The sequence below is a fragment of the Bacillus rossius genome, chromosome 11, assembly GCF_032445375.1.
Source record: "Bacillus rossius redtenbacheri isolate Brsri chromosome 11, Brsri_v3, whole genome shotgun sequence".
NCBI lineage: Eukaryota > Metazoa > Arthropoda > Insecta > Phasmatodea > Bacillidae > Bacillus > Bacillus rossius.
The window spans coordinates 54,851,789-54,875,694 of record NC_086338.1 but is presented as its reverse complement, the minus strand read 5'-3'; the positions used below and the strand labels follow the sequence as shown (position 1 = coordinate 54,875,694).

At 37.6% G+C, this 23,906-nt stretch overlaps 1 protein-coding gene across 1 annotated transcript; it reads left to right on the top strand.

Moving 5' to 3' along the window:
* The first annotated feature begins 445 nt into the window (after window positions 1-445).
* LOC134537019 (T-complex protein 1 subunit beta) lies at window positions 446-23,906 on the top strand. Its single transcript, XM_063377210.1, has 9 exons — window positions 446-616; window positions 4,671-4,980; window positions 6,605-6,737; window positions 7,670-7,872; window positions 11,689-11,917; window positions 14,411-14,585; window positions 21,392-21,569; window positions 21,885-22,088; window positions 23,599-23,906. Exons 1-9 carry the CDS (start codon window positions 614-616, stop codon window positions 23,769-23,771), a joined length of 1,608 nt encoding a protein of 535 aa, XP_063233280.1. The 5' UTR covers window positions 446-613; the 3' UTR covers window positions 23,772-23,906.

Sequence of the window (23,906 nt, the reverse complement as noted above, 5' to 3'; positions counted from 1 at the left end):
TATGTGTCTGTAATATGCCACAGTGGTCACACAAGTCCTAATAATTAAGGCAGCAGTGATCGGGGAGATGCTATACATGAACATCAACATAGATCAATAACTTGAAATTCAGATTTAAAAAGTTACTCAAAGGGTATAATTTTATTGAATCATATTGCTTATATCTGGCTGCTGAAATGCAGTTGAAATTGCTCAGATATAAATGGACTATTATGTTGTGGTTAGGACACACATAAAATAATAAATAAATTAGGCGCTAGTACTTATCGCTGCACTTTAATATAATTTGAAGCAGAGTAAATGTTGTCTTTTATTTAAGTTTCAATAAAAACACACCTTTCAGATGTTTTAAAAACACGTACCTTCATTGAAACAGTTAATTTAACCAAAGAAATTTAGTTATGAAATCGAGAATTTTGTATTCGTCTAGTTGCTATTTATATTCATATCTCTCTGATCTGTTTCCCTTTTATAACTGCAATTTCTATGTCTTATTCAATGTTTGTTCTATGTAATCGAAGCACATTTTCCATAAAGGTGTAGTTTGACTTTGACAGACTAAACATAATTTAAGCTTGTTTAATAATCATTTGAAGTCAACGTATTCTTCATAATGGTGAGCTTTCCTTAAATGTTTCCATTTATAAGTTTTTGTTTGTGGTGGACAAGTGTAGTTACAGTGTACGTCTACCTTAAATGTATCACAAAAGCGGTGGGCGATTTTAAAATGGCAATCGATTCCGAATATAGGAGAGAAAGGTTCCGATACTAATTATTGAGGAGGGCGCATTTAATTGTATAGATATGTACATATATATATTTACTTTAGACTTTTTTTTCTTATTCTGTCGAGAGAGTCGTGATATTTCGAGAAGTTTGTCGAAACTGTTGGTTATGTTAGGTTAGTTACATAAACCTTTTAAAATGTATGAAGGTTGATTACAGGTTTTTTTTGGTCATAACACCTCAATAACAGACAAAAAATATGAACGTACAAACGTACAGAAAACGAGACAAACTGAAGTAAAAAATTTTTTAAACACGTGGAGGGATTGAAATCATAAAAATACCACTGTACAGATTGATGTAGTTTTAGTCGTAACAACAAGAACCGAAAATAAAAACTTATAAAGACCTTGGACAACACAGTGGCTTAACAATAATGTGGACAGAAAAAAGACAATACAGACATGCACAGGCAAACCCAGCGATGTGGCAAAATTGTATGGACACCACAATGATGACTGCAGAGACAAACTGTTGTTTTAGGAAGTCTTCTGTGTTTGTCTCTGTATTGGTGGTGGTGTCCAGAATAAGTATCAAAGAATATTGAACAAGATTCATTTGAAATGGAAAACTATTGGAAGTGGAACATAGTCTGGCCCCAGCTGTAAAGAACTGACATTAAAATTAATTTTCTTTTTGAAAACATTCTCATCTACACTATATTTGTAAGGATCTCTCTGAGAACCATTGGATCAAGTTGCAGCTGGTTTCAAGAAAACAGTAGGGTTGTAACAGCAGGTTCAAGGGATAGCTCTCATTAAAAAACAGTCCCCGCTACGCTAATAAGCCACAACATAGTGGTGGCTGTGCCACTACACAGGCTACCTAATTTAACCTATAAACTGTAGTTCCAAATAATTCTGGAGGAATTTTTAAAATGTGGTTTTCATGGTAAATTGAGTACGTCTGTAGTGTTGAAAAACACACTTTTAGAATTCTTTATTTTATTTTTTACGGAAAAGCAGTACGGTAAGTAACACTCATAATTTACCAGCATGACAAAACGTAACACTCATGGAATCACTAACAATGCATACATCTCAAAATACAACAGTAAAAAAATCTATGATTCTACTATGAATGACCATAAATATCTTCTAGAAATATTAACGAATAGCAACTAACGCACCAAATTACAAGCGAACAACATACACTGAATTTGACAATTTTCGCCTCCATCCTACTTTGTCAGAATTTTTTTAAAATTACAAACAACACGTCTGCAATAATAGTAAATATTGTAAAACTTTAATTAATTCAAAAGCAAGTAAAATAAATAGCTAACAATTCTTTATATTATAGTTGTGCAGAAGTCACTTAAGTCTGCCTCATTAAATGAAAATTATATCACATCTCCCTTTTGTAGAAATATTAGAACAAGGATGCATTATAAATTTTTATGCATCTTTCTCTTTGGTTATTAGGTGCCTTAATAACACATTTAATTTTTTTCCCCGGTATGTTGAATGTGCTGTGGTATTACATATGTGTTATACGTATTTTGCAATTGTGTGTTGTGATGCATTGCATCGCATCTGATTTCTTGACGACGAATATTTCCTATCATTTCACATTCAATCTGAGAGAAATTACTACCGGTGAGCAACACATTCATGCTATTGTATTCATTGGAGCTATGTCTATTAGGTCATAACTATTTGATTACAGTAAACTCCCTATTATCCGCGCATGCTACGAAAAAATACAGCACAATGTAAAACGCCACAGGCCTTCTCGGAACTCACGCAGTGTCTAATAAAGTCTCTTGAGTACGTACAGTGGCAAATATGTAGTGTACGGATTATCGTCAAAAAAAAATTTAAATAATCTGAAATAACTTTTATTATATGCTCTTTTACGTCCTCTTTTCATTACAGCCTGCGGAGATAAGAAATTCCAATCACTTTTGGAGATATCGCCGTTCTTATTTTGCAATACAAGACCTATGTAATCATTCGACATTCTCAATTTTATATTTTGCAGTGTGTGCGTGAATGCCTAAATAACAGAAATTTCTCATTAGGTAAGGTTAGTTACATTATAAATACTTCAAAATAAATAGAAATTAAAAATAATATCAATTAATTTTACTTGTTGTATAGTTTTAAGTATTTAAAATGTAACTGACCTGACCTTACAAAACGGGACAAAGGTAGATTAGGTCAGGCCAGCTACATTATAAATACTTTGAAACTGAACGGGCATTAAAAATAATAAAATTAATTTTAATGGTTGTTTAGTTTTAAAGTATTTATAATGTAGCTGACCTAACCTAACAAACCGGAACAAAGGATTAACAGTAGGAACAAACGTAATTTTTTTTTACGTGCAACAATATCGAAATAACAAATAAAGTATAAAAATTTGAAACGTTAAAAACTCACCTAAATGAATAAATCATCACCTATTGGTTCATTTGAATATTGGCCTATCACAAACTATCACGTGACAACATTATCCAATAAAAAACAATTAATACTCGTAAACAAAAAACAATTGTGAATGCCGTGTGAATGTACAGGTGTAGTGATTAAAATTTAAAAATTCGATATCTACAAAAGTAATTGGAATTTCTTATCTTTGCAGGCTATAATGAAAAGAGGATGTTAAAGAGCATATAATGAAAGTTATTTCAGATTTTTTAAAAAAAAAATTTGACGATAATCCGTACCCTACATATTTACCCGTACAGTACTGTATCCTTGTTACGAAGCAAGTACCGAGCACTTTTATGTTTTCATTACTGAAATGTATTGTATGTTAATTATTCAGTAAAATACTAAAATTTTAGCATCATTTAAAATTTTTACTGTTAATTGTAACTTTTACTGTACATAAATTATTAGATTTTTAAATTGAAATTGTTTCCTTACTGTATTTATATTTAAAGTAGTGCCAAACAAATAATAATATAATTAGTTTCGTTTGTCAATGAGGTTTCTTAACATTTTTTTTAAATTTATACTAATATTAATATCTATGCAAACAATTAAAGTACATGGATTTGTAACCATGAAAATGTAAACCTCAACTATTTGTGGACATCTTGGCTGAAATTAAACTAGTTGTTCCCTGTCTTCTCTGTCTCTGGAAACTGTCTGCTGTCCATGTAACACTTTCGATGTTGGTTGGAGCTCAGTGCACTACGACACAATACTCTGTTAGGAAACCAACCTGCTGTAATGCTGGCAAACTTTTCTTTCTTAGATTAACTTTTTAGGTACTCTTGTAGGATGTATTACGGCATGTATAGAGATTTTAATTTTCTAGTTAAAGTATCCGACGAGTTATACTTTCACAGTAAAGCACAATCAAATTTATCAATACATTATGCAAACAGAAGCAAATATAACATATTTCATCTAGCTTTACCTCCTAATGGCTCACTTAATATTTAATAGTTGGGAAGATTACATGCTAACCTCTTATCAACTGATTAGGAAAAAAAAAATTGTTGCTTTAATACTGCCAAACAATTGGTGTAAAATAAATAATTGTATCATGTATATCAACATATCGCCGCCTGAGTATTGGAGTGTTCTATGTCCACTTTTTAGGTTTTTCATGCTATGGACACAAAATTAATATTAGTATTCATTTGTACTTATATCCACACGCGTCTACGCACATAAAAATTTTTTGTTCTTGATTTAAGACCAATATTATTTTGTTCTATGTCATGATATTCATACTAGTTGTTTGAACTTTCAAATGCCTATATCTCGGTTCCGACTTCAATGGACACAGAACACTCCAATTCTCAGGCGACGATGTCTTAAATTTGGTAATGGGAAAATTGAAAAAAATTTCCAGAAAAATGTGGTTATATTTTCCCGGAATGTTTTCGGAATGAAAGAGTTCCCTGCTTGCATGTGTACCTGCAGGTGTCCCTGAACCCGGTGCGCATACTGAAGCACGAGGCGGACGAGGAGAAGGGGGAGACGGCACGCCTGTCGAGCTTCGTGGGCGCGGTGGCGATCGGGGACCTGGTGAAGAGCACCCTGGGGCCCAAGGGCATGGACAAGATCCTGGTGTCTCACGGCCGCAACGAGGGCCAGGTGGAGATCACCAACGACGGCGCGACCATCCTGAAGAGCATCGGCGTGGACAACCCCGCGGCCAAGATCCTGGTGGAGATGTCAAAGGTGCAGGACGACGAGGTGGGCGACGGGACCACGTCCGTGACTGTTCTCGGTGAGGACCGCTTCTCCGTTTGGCCAGGAAGGAAGTTCTGGGACCTTCCTGTGTTATGCCTTCTGTGAATATTTCTCTGTACCTTGTAATGGTTGATATATTTTTTTTTTCTGTATACCAAGTTTAAGTGACATAATTTCAATGCCGTTGCCCCAGATCCAGAAAATCCAACATCTCTCTCCCTATCAAATCCGATCCCGAAGTAAAAATTACTATTCCCGTCCACCTGTATTTTTCAGTGTTGGCTATTTTTGCTGATTTTGTGATACTTTTTAATTTTTTATTGGAACCGTTTCCATTGTGTATCAACTTAAATTATCTCTGCCATTATTATTATTATTATTATTATTATTATTATTATTATTATTATTATTATTACATGATGTGGATATTGCTCACTGGCTACACTTGCTGCAGAGCCAGCGTGTTGTTCCAGATATTGGTTTATTTGCTTGTTTAATTTGCTTTCATTGTATTGTTGTATAGCATGATGTGTCCTATATCTTTGTGCAGTCCTGTACACTCTAAAAAGATCTATTATATGCAGTAAACTAAACTTAAGTGTGTGTGGTGAATATAGGTAAGTAATTTTTGTTGCATTGGATTCTTGAAGGTATTTAAAGTTCTTCAAAAACTACCTTATGGCCAGTTGCACCATTCTGATCTTTGATCTTGGCCCAAGAGTGATCTAAGAATCATTCCTCTGAACGTTGGGCCAACACATTCTAGGACTACACAATCTTCATTTGTGTAAACTATAGTTCATACATTTCTAGTCTGTGACAACAGGCAGAAGCAGTGTCCAAGAAATGTAGAATGAAATTCTGTTGGTGGGCTGGAACGATATGAAGTCGCTACAATCGATTGTGACACTGTAAACAGTTGTTAAATGAAATTGCCACAAGATATCAGCACACACAGTCGCTGCCTCATCTTTCGAATTTTAATAACAACTGAAAACACATAAAAGTTTAAACGAAGCAGTATGATTTATGAATAGGTTTTGACTTAAAATGCTTTTATTTGTGTAAAAATAATCAAAATGGAAATAAAAATTGAAACGTTAAATTAAATTAAAAAAGCATTTAAAACATTTAAAGTATGGGCTTTTCTGATAAGAAGTGGTTGTAACACTGGAATTAGTAACTTTTTCATACTTATATTATATATGAGCTTAAATTTTTTTAATATTACTGTAATAGTCTAATGCTTCCTAATTTTTTCTGCCTGGATCCTATGATCAACTTTTCTTTTGGCGGAACCCCAACTACTTCAAAGAAAGTTATTTGAAAATAATTGTGCCTGCTTTATATGACATTTGTCCTGACTCAACGGAACCCCTGTGACCCTGCCACGGAACACCTTTTGGTAACCACTACTCTAATGTATTATGTTTGGTAAAATTAACCTGGGGGTCGTTCAAATCAAAGTTCCCAATTATCTTTGCTCAATGCTCACACCGCAATGGTGCAACAGAAAATGGGGTCGAATGATCGAACCAGCTTACGACTCTAGATCACGCCCGAACTCTTTAACGGTGCAACTGGCCGTCAAGGTCGTCGTGTCTGTGCTTGTCACGAAGGAGCTTCGGCGCCCGCGACGTAAGGCTTGTGTTCTGGTCCAGCTGCGGAACTGCTTCGGGAGGCAGAGAAGCTGATCCAGGATCGCAAGATCCACCCGCAGATCATCGTGGCCGGCTGGAGGAAGGCCACGAAGGTGGCGAGGGACGCCCTGACCGCCGTGGCCAAGGACAACAGGTGGGCCTGAATTAGCCTCGCGCGGAAACAGTTCCCTTTCTGTTCCCGTACTGGGATTCGTTTTTTTTGGACACATTCTGGAATGTGACGTGCGAGTTAGTTTACGGTTGTATCCCAGCAAGGCAGTGTTTTATTCGCTGCCTCACCTCTAAAGCCTCGGAATACCGCCCCTAGTCCTGTTGTTGTTGTTGAGAAATATTTATCACCTTTCAACTGGGCTAGGGTTTATTCCACACTACCGATTAGGAAATGAGGTCTGCGTACATACCTATTTGTTCTGTGTACTCCCCGCATATGCATGCAGCATTTCCTTTGGGCACTTTTTGGAGCAACCCATTCTATATGTTCTGCTTTAGACTCGATAATATTCAGTTGTTTTCAACTCTGTTTTAAGCTTATTGCAAAGGGATATGGGTATAGCTCGAGGTACAGACTGAACACATTGTCCTTCAGTTGAATAGTCATTTCACTTGGAATTTGATCCTGATTTATTTTAATCATCTTGATAACTTTAAACTTATGTGAACTTTTCCGAAAATTGTTTCCTATGATTTTCCTGTAGAAATCATTTCATTATGTTTGTGTGGTGTCCATACAATTTTGTCACATCGCTGGGTTTGCCTGTGCATGTCTGTATTGTCTTTTTTCTATCCACATTATTGTTAAGCCACTGTGTTGTCCAAGGTCTTTAAGTTTTTATTTTTGGTTCTTGTTGTAACGGCTAACACTGCATCCATCTGTACAGTGGTATTTTAATGATTTAATTCCCTCCAAGTACGTACATGTTTTTAATTTTTTTTACATCAGTTTTTTTTTCGTTTTCTGTACGTTTGTACGTTCATTATTTTTTGTCTGTTATTGAGGTCTTAAGAGTGATAAGCAAAAGGCGTTATGTCCTATTGTTGTCGTCGGACCGTGGTGCCGTGTCGCAGCGCGGACCAGTCGTTGTTCCACGAGGACCTGCTGAACATCGCCCGCACCACGCTCAGCTCCAAGATCCTGGCCCAGCACAAGGAGTACTTCGCCAAGCTGGCCCTGGACGCCGTGCTGCGGCTCAAGAGCTCGGGCAACCTGTCCGCCATCCAGATCATCAAGAAGACGGGCGGCACGCTGGAGGACTCCTTCCTGGACGAGGGTACGCCCCGGCCCCGGGAGGGTTCCCGCTTTCTGTCCCAGGACGTCGTTACGTTTCCCGATCTCACTGTAGTGGTGTACTCGTCATTATTCACTAATCATTTCCAAAGAAAGTACTGCGTTTTTACCCAAGCGCACTATCGAAAAAATTCACCTTTTTTTCCAGGGGTCGAAATTCAGAACTAACTACAGTAGAATCTCGTTATAGCGAGCACGGTAATAGCGAGAACACGGCTATAACGAGGTATTTTTGAGGAATTTACGGCGTGATCGCTTGAAGCGCGCTTTTGTTATTTGTTTCCTTTATCTCCACCCCTCTCGCTCGCCACTAGACATCTTGCCGTTGACGCCTGTCACATTATTCAGCCGTGCAGTCGCCACCTAAGTGCGTGGCTTTGAAAATAGAATCCCATCCTTTCTTTCTTTTATCAAACTTCCGTTAGTTATCAGTGCCGTGTGTAGACAAAGTTTGGGATTAGAACAGGAAAAAACGTAAGAAAGTATTTTTTACAAATTAAAAATATGTATGTTTTTGTTTTTATAATCGCGTATTTTCACGTTTTTTTTGTTGTAATCTTAAAAGAGATAATATTAAAAAGCCGCTCTAATGAGATTTAATTGTTTCTTGGTTAACAAAAACTATTAATTATCAAATATTGTTAATTGTTTATATTATATTGATTATTTACGCGACGTCATACTGTACGCGTACGCAATACGACTGGATTCGTTGCTGCAACATAACATAGCATGTTATGCGGTATCAGAAGTAACGAGTAACGTAACAATAGTAACGAGTACTAATTGTTATAGTAACTAATACATACGGGTACACATTTTTTTCGTTACTTTTACACCTCTAGTAGACACTACCGTATTTATTTCCGAATCGCTAGGGCAGTTTTCTTGTAACTTTTGTTTCGGGCAGTTGTTGGGGTATCTGTCAGGGAAAGGGGTGGTAATTATTTGAGTTTAATCCCAAATTTATTTTCTAAAAAAGTTGACAGGTTTCTTTAAATGAAAAAAGTATAGTTCTTCTGCGGACATTACGTTTGAGGCGTACGTGCGTTGCCGCAGCCGCACTCCTGCTTTTTTGTAAGGAATTAAATCGTCGCGCTACACTAGCACCACCTGTTAGCAACATCCCGAACCAAATGCCGCCAGCAGACAGCCCGCGTCGACGATAGATAGCAGGACAATGCTACGCTACGTCAGCCGCGAGCTGAGATGCTATACTTACGTGGCGTGGTAGGGTATTCTGGTTATTTTGACGCAATCGGTGATCGCATCTGTACTTATGGGGTATCGTTTTAAAGATAATTCACACATCTGCTCACAGAAATTAAGATTTCGTTAATATAACCTGTTATTTTTCAATTATACAGGTTTAAACACAATTTTTATGCTATTTTCGGTAGGCATGGTCGGGCAGAGAAATTTGACTTCGGGCGGGCTCGGGCGGGTAATTGTCCAAAATTTTCGGGCTCGGGCAATCTCGGTCGGGCATCAAAATCAGTTAATGAAATAAATTTTGAACATAAAATAGTGGTACTTAAGTTTGCATTGACAAACCTGAACTGTTTTTATTTATTTACTATACCGCACTGATATGAAAGTTAAACATTAAACTAAAAAATAGAGTGCATATTAATCTTGGAAATATGTAAAGTGCTTATTAACTAAATTGTGTTTGGGTAGCTGCTTGAAGGTTCATTGTCACTGCTGATTGTTTGACCTACACTTCCACTGGTATCCATTTTGGTAAAATAATGACATGAATTAAATAGAAACAATTCACAAACACTTTCTGCAAATGCCACGCAACTACAATGTGTGTAATTAAAGTCAGCTTATAATCCTTCTCGCACACAGCAAGCAGCTCCACCGGCCATGAACACTACTTTGTGACTATTGAGCAGTGAGCATCCGCCGTGCGTACGCGTGCGCGTGTGTGTGTGTGTGTGAGGCGGGCGACCAGCTGCATCGTTAGTCAGCCAGCGAGAGTAACGGTAAATGTTGACCTTGACCACTCCCACTTGCTGCAGGGCTCGCTCTCTTATATCTGTCTCCCCCTCCCACAAACACACTTGCTGACCGGGCACCTTCTTTATCTTATCTCTCACGCACGCTCACTTCACCGGCACGCCGGGACGGCGACGGCGTGGCATGTTCCTGCAGCTGCCGCGCGTTCCAAAAAAAAAGAAGCTTTGTTTACTTGCGCCGTGCGGTATTGCCGTTTTCCAAGGTGCCCGATAATTTCGGGCACTGAAATACCCGCCCGGAATTTCGGGTATACTTGATACCCGAAACACTGCCCGAAATTTCGGGTACCCGACCATCCCTAATTTTCGGTTAATTTTTATTTTTTGGGGGCCAAAATTTGTCCAATTCGGTTATAGCGAGGACACGGTTATAGCGAGGATCAAACCCGGAACCGTGACACCTCGCTATAACGGGACTCTAGTGTAGTCTAAACGGCGGAACCTTGATGACAAGTTGTAAAAATGAAAGGAAATTAAAAAAAATTAACCGTATGGCAATGCTTTTTTCTAAAACTAGAAAAAAATTTTAAGTTAGAAAATTTTTTTGTTCATTTATCAGATTATACAAATAGAAGTGTATTATTAATAATTTAAAATAATCACTGATTATTTGTTAAACATTTAAAAGTGTGTGAATAGTGTTGCAGAAAACATATCTCAAGTTTTTCAATAAATCATCTTAGCCCCTCATATATTTCATTTTACAATAATTATTTTTATAAATGAGTGTCATATGGTATATGCCTATCTATTTGCAACAAGTAAATTTAAAAAAAAATATTAAATTGGAACTGTCGAATTGAATTACAAATTATTCTTGAATATTGAATATTTTTTGAATACTCGCAGACCCCCAGTGCATACTTCCCCACTCACATACTTGTGTATTGTAATACTAAACAATCATTATCATACTCTCCCATGTGTACACTGCCTTTACACTTGTATGCGTGCTCACTTGTACATGTTTTTAAATATTTGTTTGCAATACGAACGTCCTATCCCGTACCTCGCTTTGTGAAGTTTCTCTTCCTTTCTCTTCCAACGCACGTGATGGCCATGCATCCCTTTTTATTTTTTTTATTTTTTTATAATTTATGAACTGCACAACATATTAGAATCAATCATGAAATTACATATTTACAAATTTTAATTATTATTGTTAGTAATAAATGTCAAGTTGAATACTTACATAACATATATAAAAAGAGAAAAAATATTTCATTAGTGTAATTTTAATTCTTATGGTATTCACGCAAATTGTGGTTTTATGGAAATGAAGTTACCGGTAGTTGTGTACTTGGAAGTTTGAGCAGTATCGCATTGTTAGTCAGTGATACTGATATCATCATCATCATCATCATCATCATCATCATCATCATCATCATAGACTGCTTCCAACCTGTGGCCAGGTAAGCAGAGTAAAATGCCTCCATTTTCTTCTGTCGATCCACCATTCCTTCTCTCTCCTGCACTCTTTTAAATATCTACTCTTCCCACCTCCTCCTTGGTCTTCCGTGGGGACTCATTTGTGTACTTTCCAAGGCAGGCTCTCTTTTCTCATTCCCTGCACACAGTCATACTATCTCATTCTTTGTTTTTTCATTGATCTCATTCATTTCCTGTACGCCTGATCCTGTCTCGCCTCGTAACTGCCAACATAATCCTTCTAAACTTCATACCTATTGCTCTGTTGGTAGCGGATGATACTGTGGACATGGCAGATGGGCCGTTGAAATCGTGTCGACCCTGTTGACGGTGTCGCCCGTGCGCAGGGTTCCTGCTGGACAAGAAAGTGGGCGTGCACCAGCCGAAGCGCGTCGAGAACGCCAAGATCCTGATCGCCAACACGCCGATGGACACGGACAAGATCAAAGTGTTTGGGTCGCGGGTGCGCGTCGACTCGATGGCGAAGATTGCAGACCTCGAGCTCGCCGAGAAGGAGAAGATGAAGGACAAAGTGAACAAGATCCTCAAGCACGGCTGCACCGTGTTCATCAACAGGTTAGTGCGCCGTTCCACTGTTCCAGTTCACCTGTTACCCCTAGAGTGCCCTCATTTTTCTTTGCGCGTTCTTCCGGTGGTGTGGTTTGTGTGGCCAACAAAAAGGTTTGATTGTAGGGATGTGCGAGTACCCGATATTTTCGGGTTAGGTTCGAATCTACAATTACCCCAACCCGGAATCGTTGTACGTACGTACATGGATTTCGAACAGTATTAAGAATATTCACAAAAGTTATATATTAATTTAATACGGCTCAAAAATACTAGCAGTGAAAAATAAAATTAGGCTACTATTATGTAAGTATTTATGATATGATGTATCAAAGAAAGATATGTAAATTAAATAATTAACACAGTACACTAAAAGAATTTCGAGATTTTGAGGGCTTAAACTATAATCACGAATTTCGTCGTACAGCAAACTATAAACTAAAAACAATTACATACCCACAAGAAAAAAACATCTTGGCTATTTATTGGAGAAATAATGGTTTCGTTTGCTGAAACTTTTATAAAACTGAGATTTCCCTGTAGCGTGGATTTTATTACAAATGAGTTGGAGAATCAAATATATTTTGGTTTTCATATTTTAAAGTGTTTATTATTAATTAAGTTTACATAATTATAAACATTTTAACCTCAGGGTAATAAATAATTGCCAGTAGTTACAGTTAGAAAAAAGAGAACACACATTTTAAAATTAATTAGTTATTTTTAATTTTTCTGTGCTTAATATTCGGAATCAGATTCATATCTCAAATATTGCCAGGGATTCGAATCGGATTCGAACCGAACTGAAAATCAAGGATTTGCACATCCCTATTTGACTGATTTGAAGATATTTATGGTGTTGCTACTAACAGTTAAACTGCTTTACAAACTTGGGTATTGAATACTATTGATTACTACAGTAGAACCTGTTTGATGTTTATCAAGGGGGCAAAAGGAAGAAAAAACATAAGCAGGAAATATCAGTGTAGTACTTGTCTGTGTTTGAACCTTTCACCAATGGATTCACAGTTTACGTAAATAAATATAATGTTAAAACCACTGATAAATACATTTGATGCTCGAATTTGCTTAACCAAGCCAACACTTTTTTTTTTTTCAAATATGTCATGCTTCCAGCTACTATTTTATTTGTCTTTAAACTTTAAATATGCACTGTCATATTTATGTAAAATTGTCTCGAGATTTGTGGGAGGGGCATAGTGTTTGTCACCGAACTTGATCCCAGATGACCCTAGTTCATAGCCAGAGTTCTTTTTCCCCACACACTACTCTAGTCTAATGCTGGGAGGGTTTCTCACCACAGGATATAGTCAGTTTTTCAGTCTTTTATCGCATAATTGTCGCGCTCACATAATCGTCGCACCCATATTTTAAGGCGTCAAAATTTGGATTAAAAAAAACCTCTAGCGTAAACGTCCGCATGATGTTTTTGGTCCTGCTATTAGCTGAGAGCTTTGTTTAGGCTACTTTTACGTATAAAACGATGTATTTTAAAGTATAAATATAATATTTTTTTATTCAGAAATTTCCGCGTACTTATTTAAGTAACGAAAATACGAATCTGTCTGTTGTGTAAATTTTCTTTTAAAGACTTTTTAAAAGTTATAACCTTAATTGTTTGTCTGCGTCGTCGCAGTGTACCACTTACAAAAATGTAGCCAGCGCTCGTTGCAATCATTACTGTTTGGTTATGTTGCTTCCCGTATAGAGCGCGCACACATAGTCGAATATTGATATCTCGCCAATTGCATGCAACGCGCGTTCTCTATCCGGTACCGAGTTAACTACCTTTTATATCCCGCACTCTCGTGGTGTTTACTACGGTAGTTACGCGTTCGTTAGGCTTACATTTGGATCACAGATTTTGGTTTTTTTATTTTTTATACTTGAAGAAAGGTTTTTGTTGCATGACTTATTAAATTAAATTGTTTGGCATGCTCTTTTATACTTCACTTTGTAAATAAACGTACTTTCCATTAATGGGTTTTGTTTTTATGAACATTTTATCTAACAAAAAAAGTTTTTTCCCCGCATAATCGTTGCACCCCTACTTTTCAAACTTGATTTTGATTATTATATTTTATATTTTGGTAATGGAAAATAAGTGGTTATATTTTTCCAGAAAATTTTCCGAATGTAAAATTTTTACACACATATATCTATTGAAAATTGAATCAAAGCTTACGCTTCGCTTAAATTATTACATGCGCTTCGTAGCCCTTGTGGTTCGGTGTATACTCCCCGTGGGGCGTGGCCCCATGTGGCGAGGGAAACGGATACACCGATTCCTCGCGGTCCGGAGGTGTCTGGGGAAGAGCCGCGTCGAGAGGCTGAAGCTGCCCGTCCCAGCGTCGACACCACCCGACCCCTGGCTCTGGCAGGCAGTGAAGGCACCTGTCTCGGGCTTATCGCACCTCTGGGGCTCCCCAGGACAGGCTGGGAGAGGACGGGAGTGCATTGAGGTCGGGTGCCCGTGCGCAGGCAGCTGATCTACAACTACCCGGAGCAGCTGTTCGCTGACGCCGGCGTCATGGCCATCGAGCACGCAGACTTCGACGGCATCGAGAGACTGGCGCTCGTCACGGGCGGAGAGATCGTCTCCACCTTCGACAACCCCGAGATGGTCAAGCTGGGGCACTGTGAGGTCATCGAGCAGGTCAGCTTCGTCGCTCGACACGACCTTGATCTTTTAACTAGGGGTATGCGGGATCCCAACGCTTCGGGAAAAAAGTCGGGAAAATAGGCTTCCCAAAATGCCAGGCGGGAATTTTATTACTCCCGAATTTTTTGGGAAATTGTCTAAAAATTTACAAATGTTTACTAACCATTTGAAAATGTTTTCTAACCATTTGAAAATGTTTTCTATCAATTCAAACTGTTTTTACAACAATATTTTTTATGGATTCGTACATTTTTGAAGGTCCCGCTGATGCGAGCCCTCACGGTTTCCGGAAAAACGGACTTATAAACTGAATGGTCGCAATAGAGAATTCGGGCCAATTTTACCCCCCCCCCCCCTTCCTCCCCCAATTATAAAGTGAATTTGCATCACGCGAGTTCTGCTATGCTAGCCAGCTGGTTGTTATTTTCGTTCAAAACGTGGCGAAGGAACTTGTGTGGATCACGTAGAAAGCATCTGGCTATAAACGAAAGATATAAGAACAATGCTATCCTGAAATGCTGTGACATGATTTTGGAGTAGATAATCACAGCGACAGACCGACAGGATGCGCTCCTCGCCGTTGCCGTCAGCGATGTTTATTTTGACAGCTCAAGCTATTATCTTTTCCACGTCCCTTCACAGCGTAAAAAAAAAAAGGAAAAAAAAAACATGTGTGGATGGGAAAGTGAGGGGAAGGAGAGCGGAACTGCTGGCCGCTCACGTATCTACTCGCCAGTCGCCACTGCCTGGCGGCGGCGCGCGTGTGTGCGTGTGTGTGTGTGTGAGGCTGGCGACCAGCAGCATCGTTAGCTAGCGAGAGTGTGACGGTAAATGTCGACCTTGACCACTTCCGCTTACTGCAGGGCTCGCTCTCTTTTATCTCTGTCTCCCCCTCCCAAAAAAATATATTGGCTGGCAGGTCTCTCCCTCTTCACCTTCTTTATCTTATCTCTCACGCACACTGAAGCACCTAATACGTCGCACCACTCAAATTTTTCAATTTCAAATTGCTGCCTTCCTTCTGTACTGCATTTATAATTTCTTCTCTCTTTTTAAGAATCGTGAAGAGAGTAGACTTCGGAATGCCATATTTCTGTGCTATCTTGGCCTTGGAAAATGTCTTCTTATCCACTTGCTGGATAATCTCATAATTTTTCATTAGCTACAAACTGGCTCGCTTTATAATCATTTTCACGAATCCACAAGTCCGTGTGAATTGAAAAACGAGTCACAATCGTCAAACGGGACCGGGACGGCAATAGACGCGCGCGTAGAAGCTATCAGGTGATGCGCACAGTTTACCGGTATTGGCATTGAATATATATAACTTATAGAAGTCGCGAGGGGATAGGATTTATTATTCCAATTTTCGGATCCAAAACTGAGGTAGTTGTTAGCTCCGCCGCTAGACAGCTCTTCTTTCCACAAGAGGGTACTCGTAGTTACCAGCTTCCACGCCAGAGCGCTGTAGCGTCGCTTTTTTCAAGGTCGTGCGCGTAATTCTCTGTTTCACTCTATCGAGAGGCGGTGCCTTTTGTTGAAATCCGAGCGCTTAGATACCGGCGGGCGCAACTGAATTGGAGGAGTACGGCCACCGAAAAAAAAAAAAAAAAAAAAACAGTGCGGTTAAAAGATGCCAACATAAAAAATTAAGTTTTAATAATAAGAAAACTACAGAAATTTCTTAAAGCGTATCAGATTGGAATGTACAGTATAGTGTACATTCCCACTGACATTCGTAGTTCAGAATTTATAAAATGTTGTGTTAACGGAGTGGCGCATTGAGTAAAATGGCAAAACATAATTTGGAATAATTCTTGACAACGTTGAATGATTTTGGTAGCTATGAAACAACTATGGCTGCGATGACTGTTCAAACGCGTGCACGTGTTGTTATTAGTAACTGAAACTAATGGTATGATGTCATACTTTGTGGCTATGCAGTTTATAATTTTTTTAACATAAGATGAAGCATTTTTACATAATGTTTTGGTTGTTTCGTAATTCAAAATAAATAATCTTAAACGTTATATGGTGAATATTCCCAGTAGCGAATGACCACGAAAAAAAAAAATCAATTTTGCCAACATAGATCTGAAAAGTTAACGATTTACTATGTTAAGTTGCTTATAAATAACGCACATTTCCCGGATTTCTCCAAAAAAAATAAGAGTGTTTGTTATAGCATTGAGTTCCCACTCTTTATATTCCTTGCTTTGAGGTTAGATACACAAGTTATGCTCGTAAAAACGATGCGCAAGTATTTTGAATACAAATATATTTTCTTTTAATAACCGAAAGGTAAATATTATTTCCATGAAATATAATACAATTCTTTAAACACAGACAACATATAAGAGCTAATTTTTATTTATTATTCCATCTGGCGTGATAAATATTATATTTTAAAAACTGTTTGTGGATTTTTAATATAAAATAAATATTTGTTTATGACATCAATTTAAGTTGTTCAAAAAATTCACTTTGGTATGAATTAAACCAAATTCATGTTATCCAGGGCACAAAATTAGAAACTACCAAAAAAGATTATTTACATTGCTGTTTTGTGTAAATCTGTGCACGGACTTAGTAAGTGACATATTTATAATTCCTCATTTTAGCAACCCATTTTAACACAAGAGAAAAATGATTTTATACTAAAAAAATTATTATTTTAAACCATTAATTAGCAGGAAACATGTATGAATAATCTATTTAAATTTGCATTTGAACAGTGAATATTATTTTGCAATAATAAATATTTTTATCATCGTATATTACTGATAAAAGTTTGTATTTCCATCTAATCAGAAGTATTATGACACAGTTAATTAAATTGCTTTACAAATTTTTATTCACATGAAAATCATTAAAAATTGGTTGGGAAGTTATATAAATATACAAAAACAAATCATTATACATACAATTTTATTATCTTAGTGGATTTAAATTTATGGTGTCCCAGAGACTACTGCGAAGAAAAAAGTCTAGCGAAAGGTTTCCTCGTAATTGAAATTCGTAAAAAAAAAAACTATCTCTCAATTTTGGTGACATTTCTGACAAGTGGTACGATGAAATTTGAGACTGGCAAATGAATGTTGTGAAGCAATAAACAAAATATCACATTCGTGAACTACAAATGCATAATTGTTTTTATTTTATAATAAAAGTGTATATAATAACCCGTGGCTTTGCTCACGTAATTTCCGGGTATTGCTGATATTCTACCATTTTAAGAAAATATGTATTAAATTTCAAAGATTTTTGAAGAATTATACACAAAGAACTGTCAAGTACCGTATAGAACATATTTAATAAATAAAAATATTTTTACGACTTATTTTTAATTGGTTTAGCGTAAGTCTATTTTAACTTTTATTTAAAATTAAGTACCTACCTTATTTTCTATCTCCCGGTTTAGTGACTTTGAGAATATATTTTTCCTTGATGAAATCTTAACTCTTTTCCATCTGACGAAGAAGCCAATTAAAAAATAAACTAAGACTCGCGCACTTATTGTATGTTAAGACTGCCATCGTTTTAAATTACTGTAATTTTTTTAGTTATAGTCATGCTTAGTATAATAACATAATATGCCTTATTACGCATACATTTCAGTATTCATGAAACCAATGCATTTTTATTTGAAATGTAGAGCAGTTACCAAATTTCTTATCTCGCATATTGAACTTTTGGTATGGCTAGTATTACTTAAACTAAATTTTTGAATTTTCACTGATGCACTGTTTTCCCTTTTCTATGTGATTTAGAAAATATAGCAATATACGTAAACCAATTAAACCAAAATCATCCTGAATTATTTTACCGAAAAAAGTTAATTACAAAAAATTTTAATGTGCGTATTTTAATATTGAATTTATATATCTGGCCAATACTGATTTAGTGGGTTACATTTTTTTTTATTTTTAAAAATAATATTTACCCCTTTTACTACTTAATAGATAACGTTGAATAAGAGAAGGTTGTTTAAGGTATGTTGATTTTCCTTGCCAATATCTAAAAGTAAATTTGTACAAACGCGAAATATAGTTTAAATAAGTATTTTACTTTTAAAATAAAACCATATTTTGAACGTAACACTGACTATTGGCCCAATACAAAGTTTTAATAGCTAATTTTCACTTCACTCGGGTACAGAATCCCATCATTCAGTGATTTCCGTGGCTAGCTTCTTTTGGGATTTCATCATTCTCAAACGACGGTAAGGGAAGCTCCTCTTCAAGGTCGCCTAACGATGCTGATAAGACCTGCCGGGTAATTTGAATCGCTGGTCTGGGATTTTCACGTGGTGGGCGGGGGGGGGGGGGGGTGAAGGATGATGTCACGACTGGGCTGGTTAACCTAGTTCTGCCAAATACCGCCAGGGGCGTATACGGCCGATACCCAGCGATGAAAGCGATCGCAGCGGCGGAGCTTGGAACTACAACAATTCTTCTAAGAAACCGGACAGAAAATTTAACCTGGGCTCGCGACTTCTATACATTATATATATTCAATGGTATTGGCTAGCGTGGACAGTCTAGAGGGGTGGTATCTATTTTTAGCCGTCTTTTGTATGCCTGCCTGCTTACAGTACAGCGCTCGCCAAGATACACGTGTATACACAGCACCCAACAAAGTGTAACAGACTTGTTTTTCAGCCGATTTTACTCAAATTTTTGACTTTCTCTGCTCAAATTTTTTACGGTTTCTCAAAAAAGGTCTTATAAATGGAATGGACGCATCAGAGGGGGGTCACATCGGCGGGATTATACTGTATTTAAACGCAATACATCTTTTAAACGTATGCCGATCGTAGCGACAGCTGTGGTGTGAGAGTGAATTATGATAATCGTTTACACATATCTAATTGGAATATAAAAAACGTACATGGAGTACCTTAAATATTGTATGCGTTCATTAATTTATTTCTTCAAGGGTACAAATTTGCAAGATACGTGAATAGTCAGTTATACATATAACATTATTGCCATCACCATCAAATATTTAACCTAAAACCACTGTGTGTCCTTAGACACAAACAAAACACATGCGCAATCCAAACTTTTCGCCAAAGATATAAGAAATACTAGACGTGCGTTACATAACAAAGCGTAACCGTTCGCATTACTTGATAGCAATGGCGATGTAGAGAACTGTATTGGCACTTTGAAAATATGAAATCACGTAGTTTTACACCACTGCTCACGAGTATCTAAACATCTATGATTTTGCTTTGGGAGAAAAAAAATAGTTGTTTACTGTTTAGTTTGGTGGGATTTGTCGGCTGACGTTACGTTATTAAGGCTTGTGCAAAGTATCTGTTCCTATTTTCGATGCCGTTGTATATTAAAACAAACTAGCACCCTACAAATAATGGATGTCGCAACCGATCAGCTTGTTACTTGTAAACCTAAAAGTGTTTGGAAGTATTTTGAACGTCTGACAGACAGTAAATCCCTGGCAAAGTGTCTCTCTTGTGAAAAATTTTTGAGATGCGAGCATGGTAGCACGTCTGGATTACTAAGACATCTGAATAAACATCCCTCTATAAAAAATAATTTGAGGATGCTAAAAAATATGAAGTCGCCGCTGAAAAAAGGGCGAGTGAAGCAGACAAAAGAAATAGCAAAAAAACTAACAACTAACTTTGCAAGAAACGTTTAAATGGCCATCTTCTCATATTAGAATTAAAATTTTTTTTTATTTTTTTTTAATTTTCCCGATCCCGTCCCGTTTCCCGCGGGAATAATTTATTTTTCCCGAAAAATTCCCGCAGTACAAAAATCTATTCCCGCACACCCCTACTTTTAACTTCTTCGAAGTATATCTGCCTACAATAACAAGTTGTTATACGGCCTGGAATAAAAAAAACTTTTTTCTTAAAGAAACAAACGTAAATGCATATTTTGTTGTAGTAATCGTGAAACTTTGTCATATTTATTATACTTAATGTTTTATTTGTAGGAAGTATGTACTAGGTTCAGTAGCTGATATTTTTGAGGTTATGTCGTATCTAAAATAGATAAGCCTAAAATTCCCGAAAATCTCTGGAAATTTATTTTCCCCTCCCGACGGGAAAAATATTATTACGTTCCCAAAATATTTCCCGAATTTCGGGATCCCGTACAGGCCTAGTCATAATGTAAAAATGAGTAACTAATAACGGTTAGATGATAAAAATAAACTTTTGCCAATTATTATTATTTTTTATTAAATTGTGGTGCTCTTGCTAAATAAGTTACTTCCATCAAATTTGATATTTAAAAGTTCAGTTATTTGTCGTTAGATTTAAGTTTTTATTGAAAGTGCTGGACTATTTTCATAATTTTTATTTTCGGTGCTGTGTGGTGTATTAACATGAATATTGCCGTTGCATACTGCATTGACATGATTTTTGATGTTATTTGGCTATATCACAATTCGCTACGTAATGTTGTCTCTAGTTGTAAGAGAATAATGTGCAATGGCAAAGAATGTAGAAAAAGAGCATTCACTACATAATCTTGTCTCTAGTTATGAGAGAATTAATGTGCAGTGGCGAAGGATGTAGAAAAAGAGCAGATCTATGGAAACGAGTTGGCAAACGTGATTCTGAAGTAGAAAAAAATAAAATTTATTATTTTTCGGTGGAAAGTTCATCCAAGAGTAGAGTTCAGGCTGGTTTCAAGTTCGGCCTCTATGCAGGTTAATACAGTCCACGCTCGCAGTATATATATGTATTGCCGTGGTACCCCGCAGGCCGATGCACTGTGATGATGCACGATGTAGACGGGAGGGAGGGGGTCTGGTCGGTGCAGGTGATGATCGGGGAGGACACGCTGCTGCGCTTCGGGGGCGTGGCCCTGGGAGAGGCGTGCACCATCGTGATCCGCGGGGCCACCCAGCAGATCCTGGACGAGGCGGAGCGCTCGCTGCACGACGCCCTGTGCGTGCTGGCCGCCACCGTCAAGGAGGCTCGCATCGTGTACGGCGGAGGTGCGTGAGGGGATGGAGCGTCGGTTCATTGTGCAAACAGTTTATGTTGCTAGCTCACGTAATAAGAAGGTATAAGTTATCTAAAATACATGAACTAATCGTAATTCGTGAAAGTTAATTGAGCTATTCCAAAATAAAGCTATTTTTTAAAACTTTTTTTGATTTTTGATTAATGCCTCACTCTGATTTTAGGTACATTTTTCTTCAGTCTCGTGAATGCTAAAGCAGCGCTAATTTTACTCGCACTGTCATGATTTCACATTGTTTTGAGGGAAATGTAGTACTAAAAGATGTGAGTTCGGCCCTTCCCCGCAGGCTCCAGCGAGATGCTGATGGCGTGCGCGATCCAGCGGGAGGCGGCCAAGACGCCGGGCAAGGAGGCGGTCGCCATGGAGGCGTTCGCCAGCGCGCTGCAGACGCTGCCCATGGCCATCGCGGACAACGCCGGCTACGACTCGGCCGAGCTGGTCAGCCAGCTGCGCGCCGCCCACAACCGCGGCCAGCAGGCCTTCGGTCTGGGTGAGCCTTCCGCCCGTGCAAGTGACTTGGTGTAAGCTTACATCAAGTCATGCACTCCCATTGCACAAATCTATCAACGATAATACCTCTGCAAATATTTAAATTCTTTAATACAAACTAGCCACTCCGGCTTGAAAGAGGAATAGTAAGAAATTTTTTATCCCTTTGGAAACCTTTATTATTTGCCGTCGAACAAATAAAACTCAAAATTTAATTAATTATGCATTTTTAAATGTTATTTTTTTCTTTCCAATGTGTCTAGTAAGTTCTTTTTCTGTTAAGTTTTTTCGTAGCCCTAATGATTGCAATTTTTTTGACAGTAAGTTTGCACCTCTGCAACCAATAACTCTGCGTGTATTTCTTTCGACGTTGAATACCAACACCCCAAAATAACAAATGTTCAGTTTGTTACGAATGTTTGACATACCATTCCTCGTGAGTTTGTTCTGTACCGAAGTTCACTGTCGATTTAAGGGTGTATTATGTCCTGTTCCAGGTCATGATTTTAGATTTATATTAATCACTGATCAACTTTTAGACATTTTCAATCGTTTAACTTTCACGAAATGAAAAATATATATAGTTGCATACTTTTTGCATAATTAGCTGCCAAAGTTACATTTTTAACCTTTTTGGGTTGTACAAATAAGGAGAATTTAATTTATTGCAGAACTGAAACTTTTTAGGATTAACTGCAATGCCACTGGCTACTTCAAGAAATGGTTTGCATTTCTTTCAGAAAATATTAATTAATTTTACCTGACATTTCAAAAATCTCAAAATTTTTATGATCTTGACAGCCAAGAAACATGAAATGGGTTTTTGTGATAGAAATGCAAACCATTTCTTGAAGTAGCCAGTGGCATTGCAGATAATCCTAAAAAGTTTCAGTTCTGCAATAAATTAAATTCTCCTTATTTGTACAACCCAAAAAGGTTAAAAATGTAACTTTGGCAGCTAATTATGCAAAAAGTATGCAACTATATATATTTTTCATTTCATGAAAGTTAAATGATTGAAAATGTCTAAAAGTTGATCAGTGATTAATATAAATCTAAAATCATGACCTGGAACGGGACATACGCCCTTAAATACCCAGTTTAATGTTTAATGTTTGAACGGAACCACATGAACAATACTCAATTGTTTTGAACTCACAACATGTATTCAAAGATATTACAGTGCTGTCTCGCCAAACAGCAGCGGGGAAAAAATTGTGTGCGCGATTTGAAACCGGGAGTGTTTGCAACATTTCAAACCTGAAAATGAACCATTATGTGTATTCGTTTCACGTACACTATGCTTTGGGATAGTTCGGAATAGAGGCTTATCTGTAAGAATTGAACTAACCATTGAAGTTATTTTTTTCTGCATTTACTATTTCAAGTTTTTTTATAGGTAATTTGTGATGTTACAGATGGTTCTATTTCTTGATAGAGGTGAAGGTAATGTAGTTAAGTGGTCCTTGATAGGACGAGAGGGCAGGAAGTGTGAGCGCGACGTGTTGCAGACATGGAGCGCGGCAGGGTGGCGTGCATGAAGCAGCTGGGCATCACCGAGTCGTACGTGGTGAAGCGCCAGGTGCTGCTGTCGGCCGCCGAGGCCGCCGAGATGATCCTGCGCGTGGACGACATCATCAAGGCCGCGCCCCGCAAGCGAACCCAGGACCGCCGACCCTGCTAGCTGCCGCCAGCCGTAACCAGCCTTCTGTCCCAGCAAGGCGCTTCACGCATTCACAAGTCGCAGCCTACGATGCTAGCAATGCTTTTGTTAATTTGTATCCTGCTAATTTTCAATAAAATAAATTAATAATCCCTC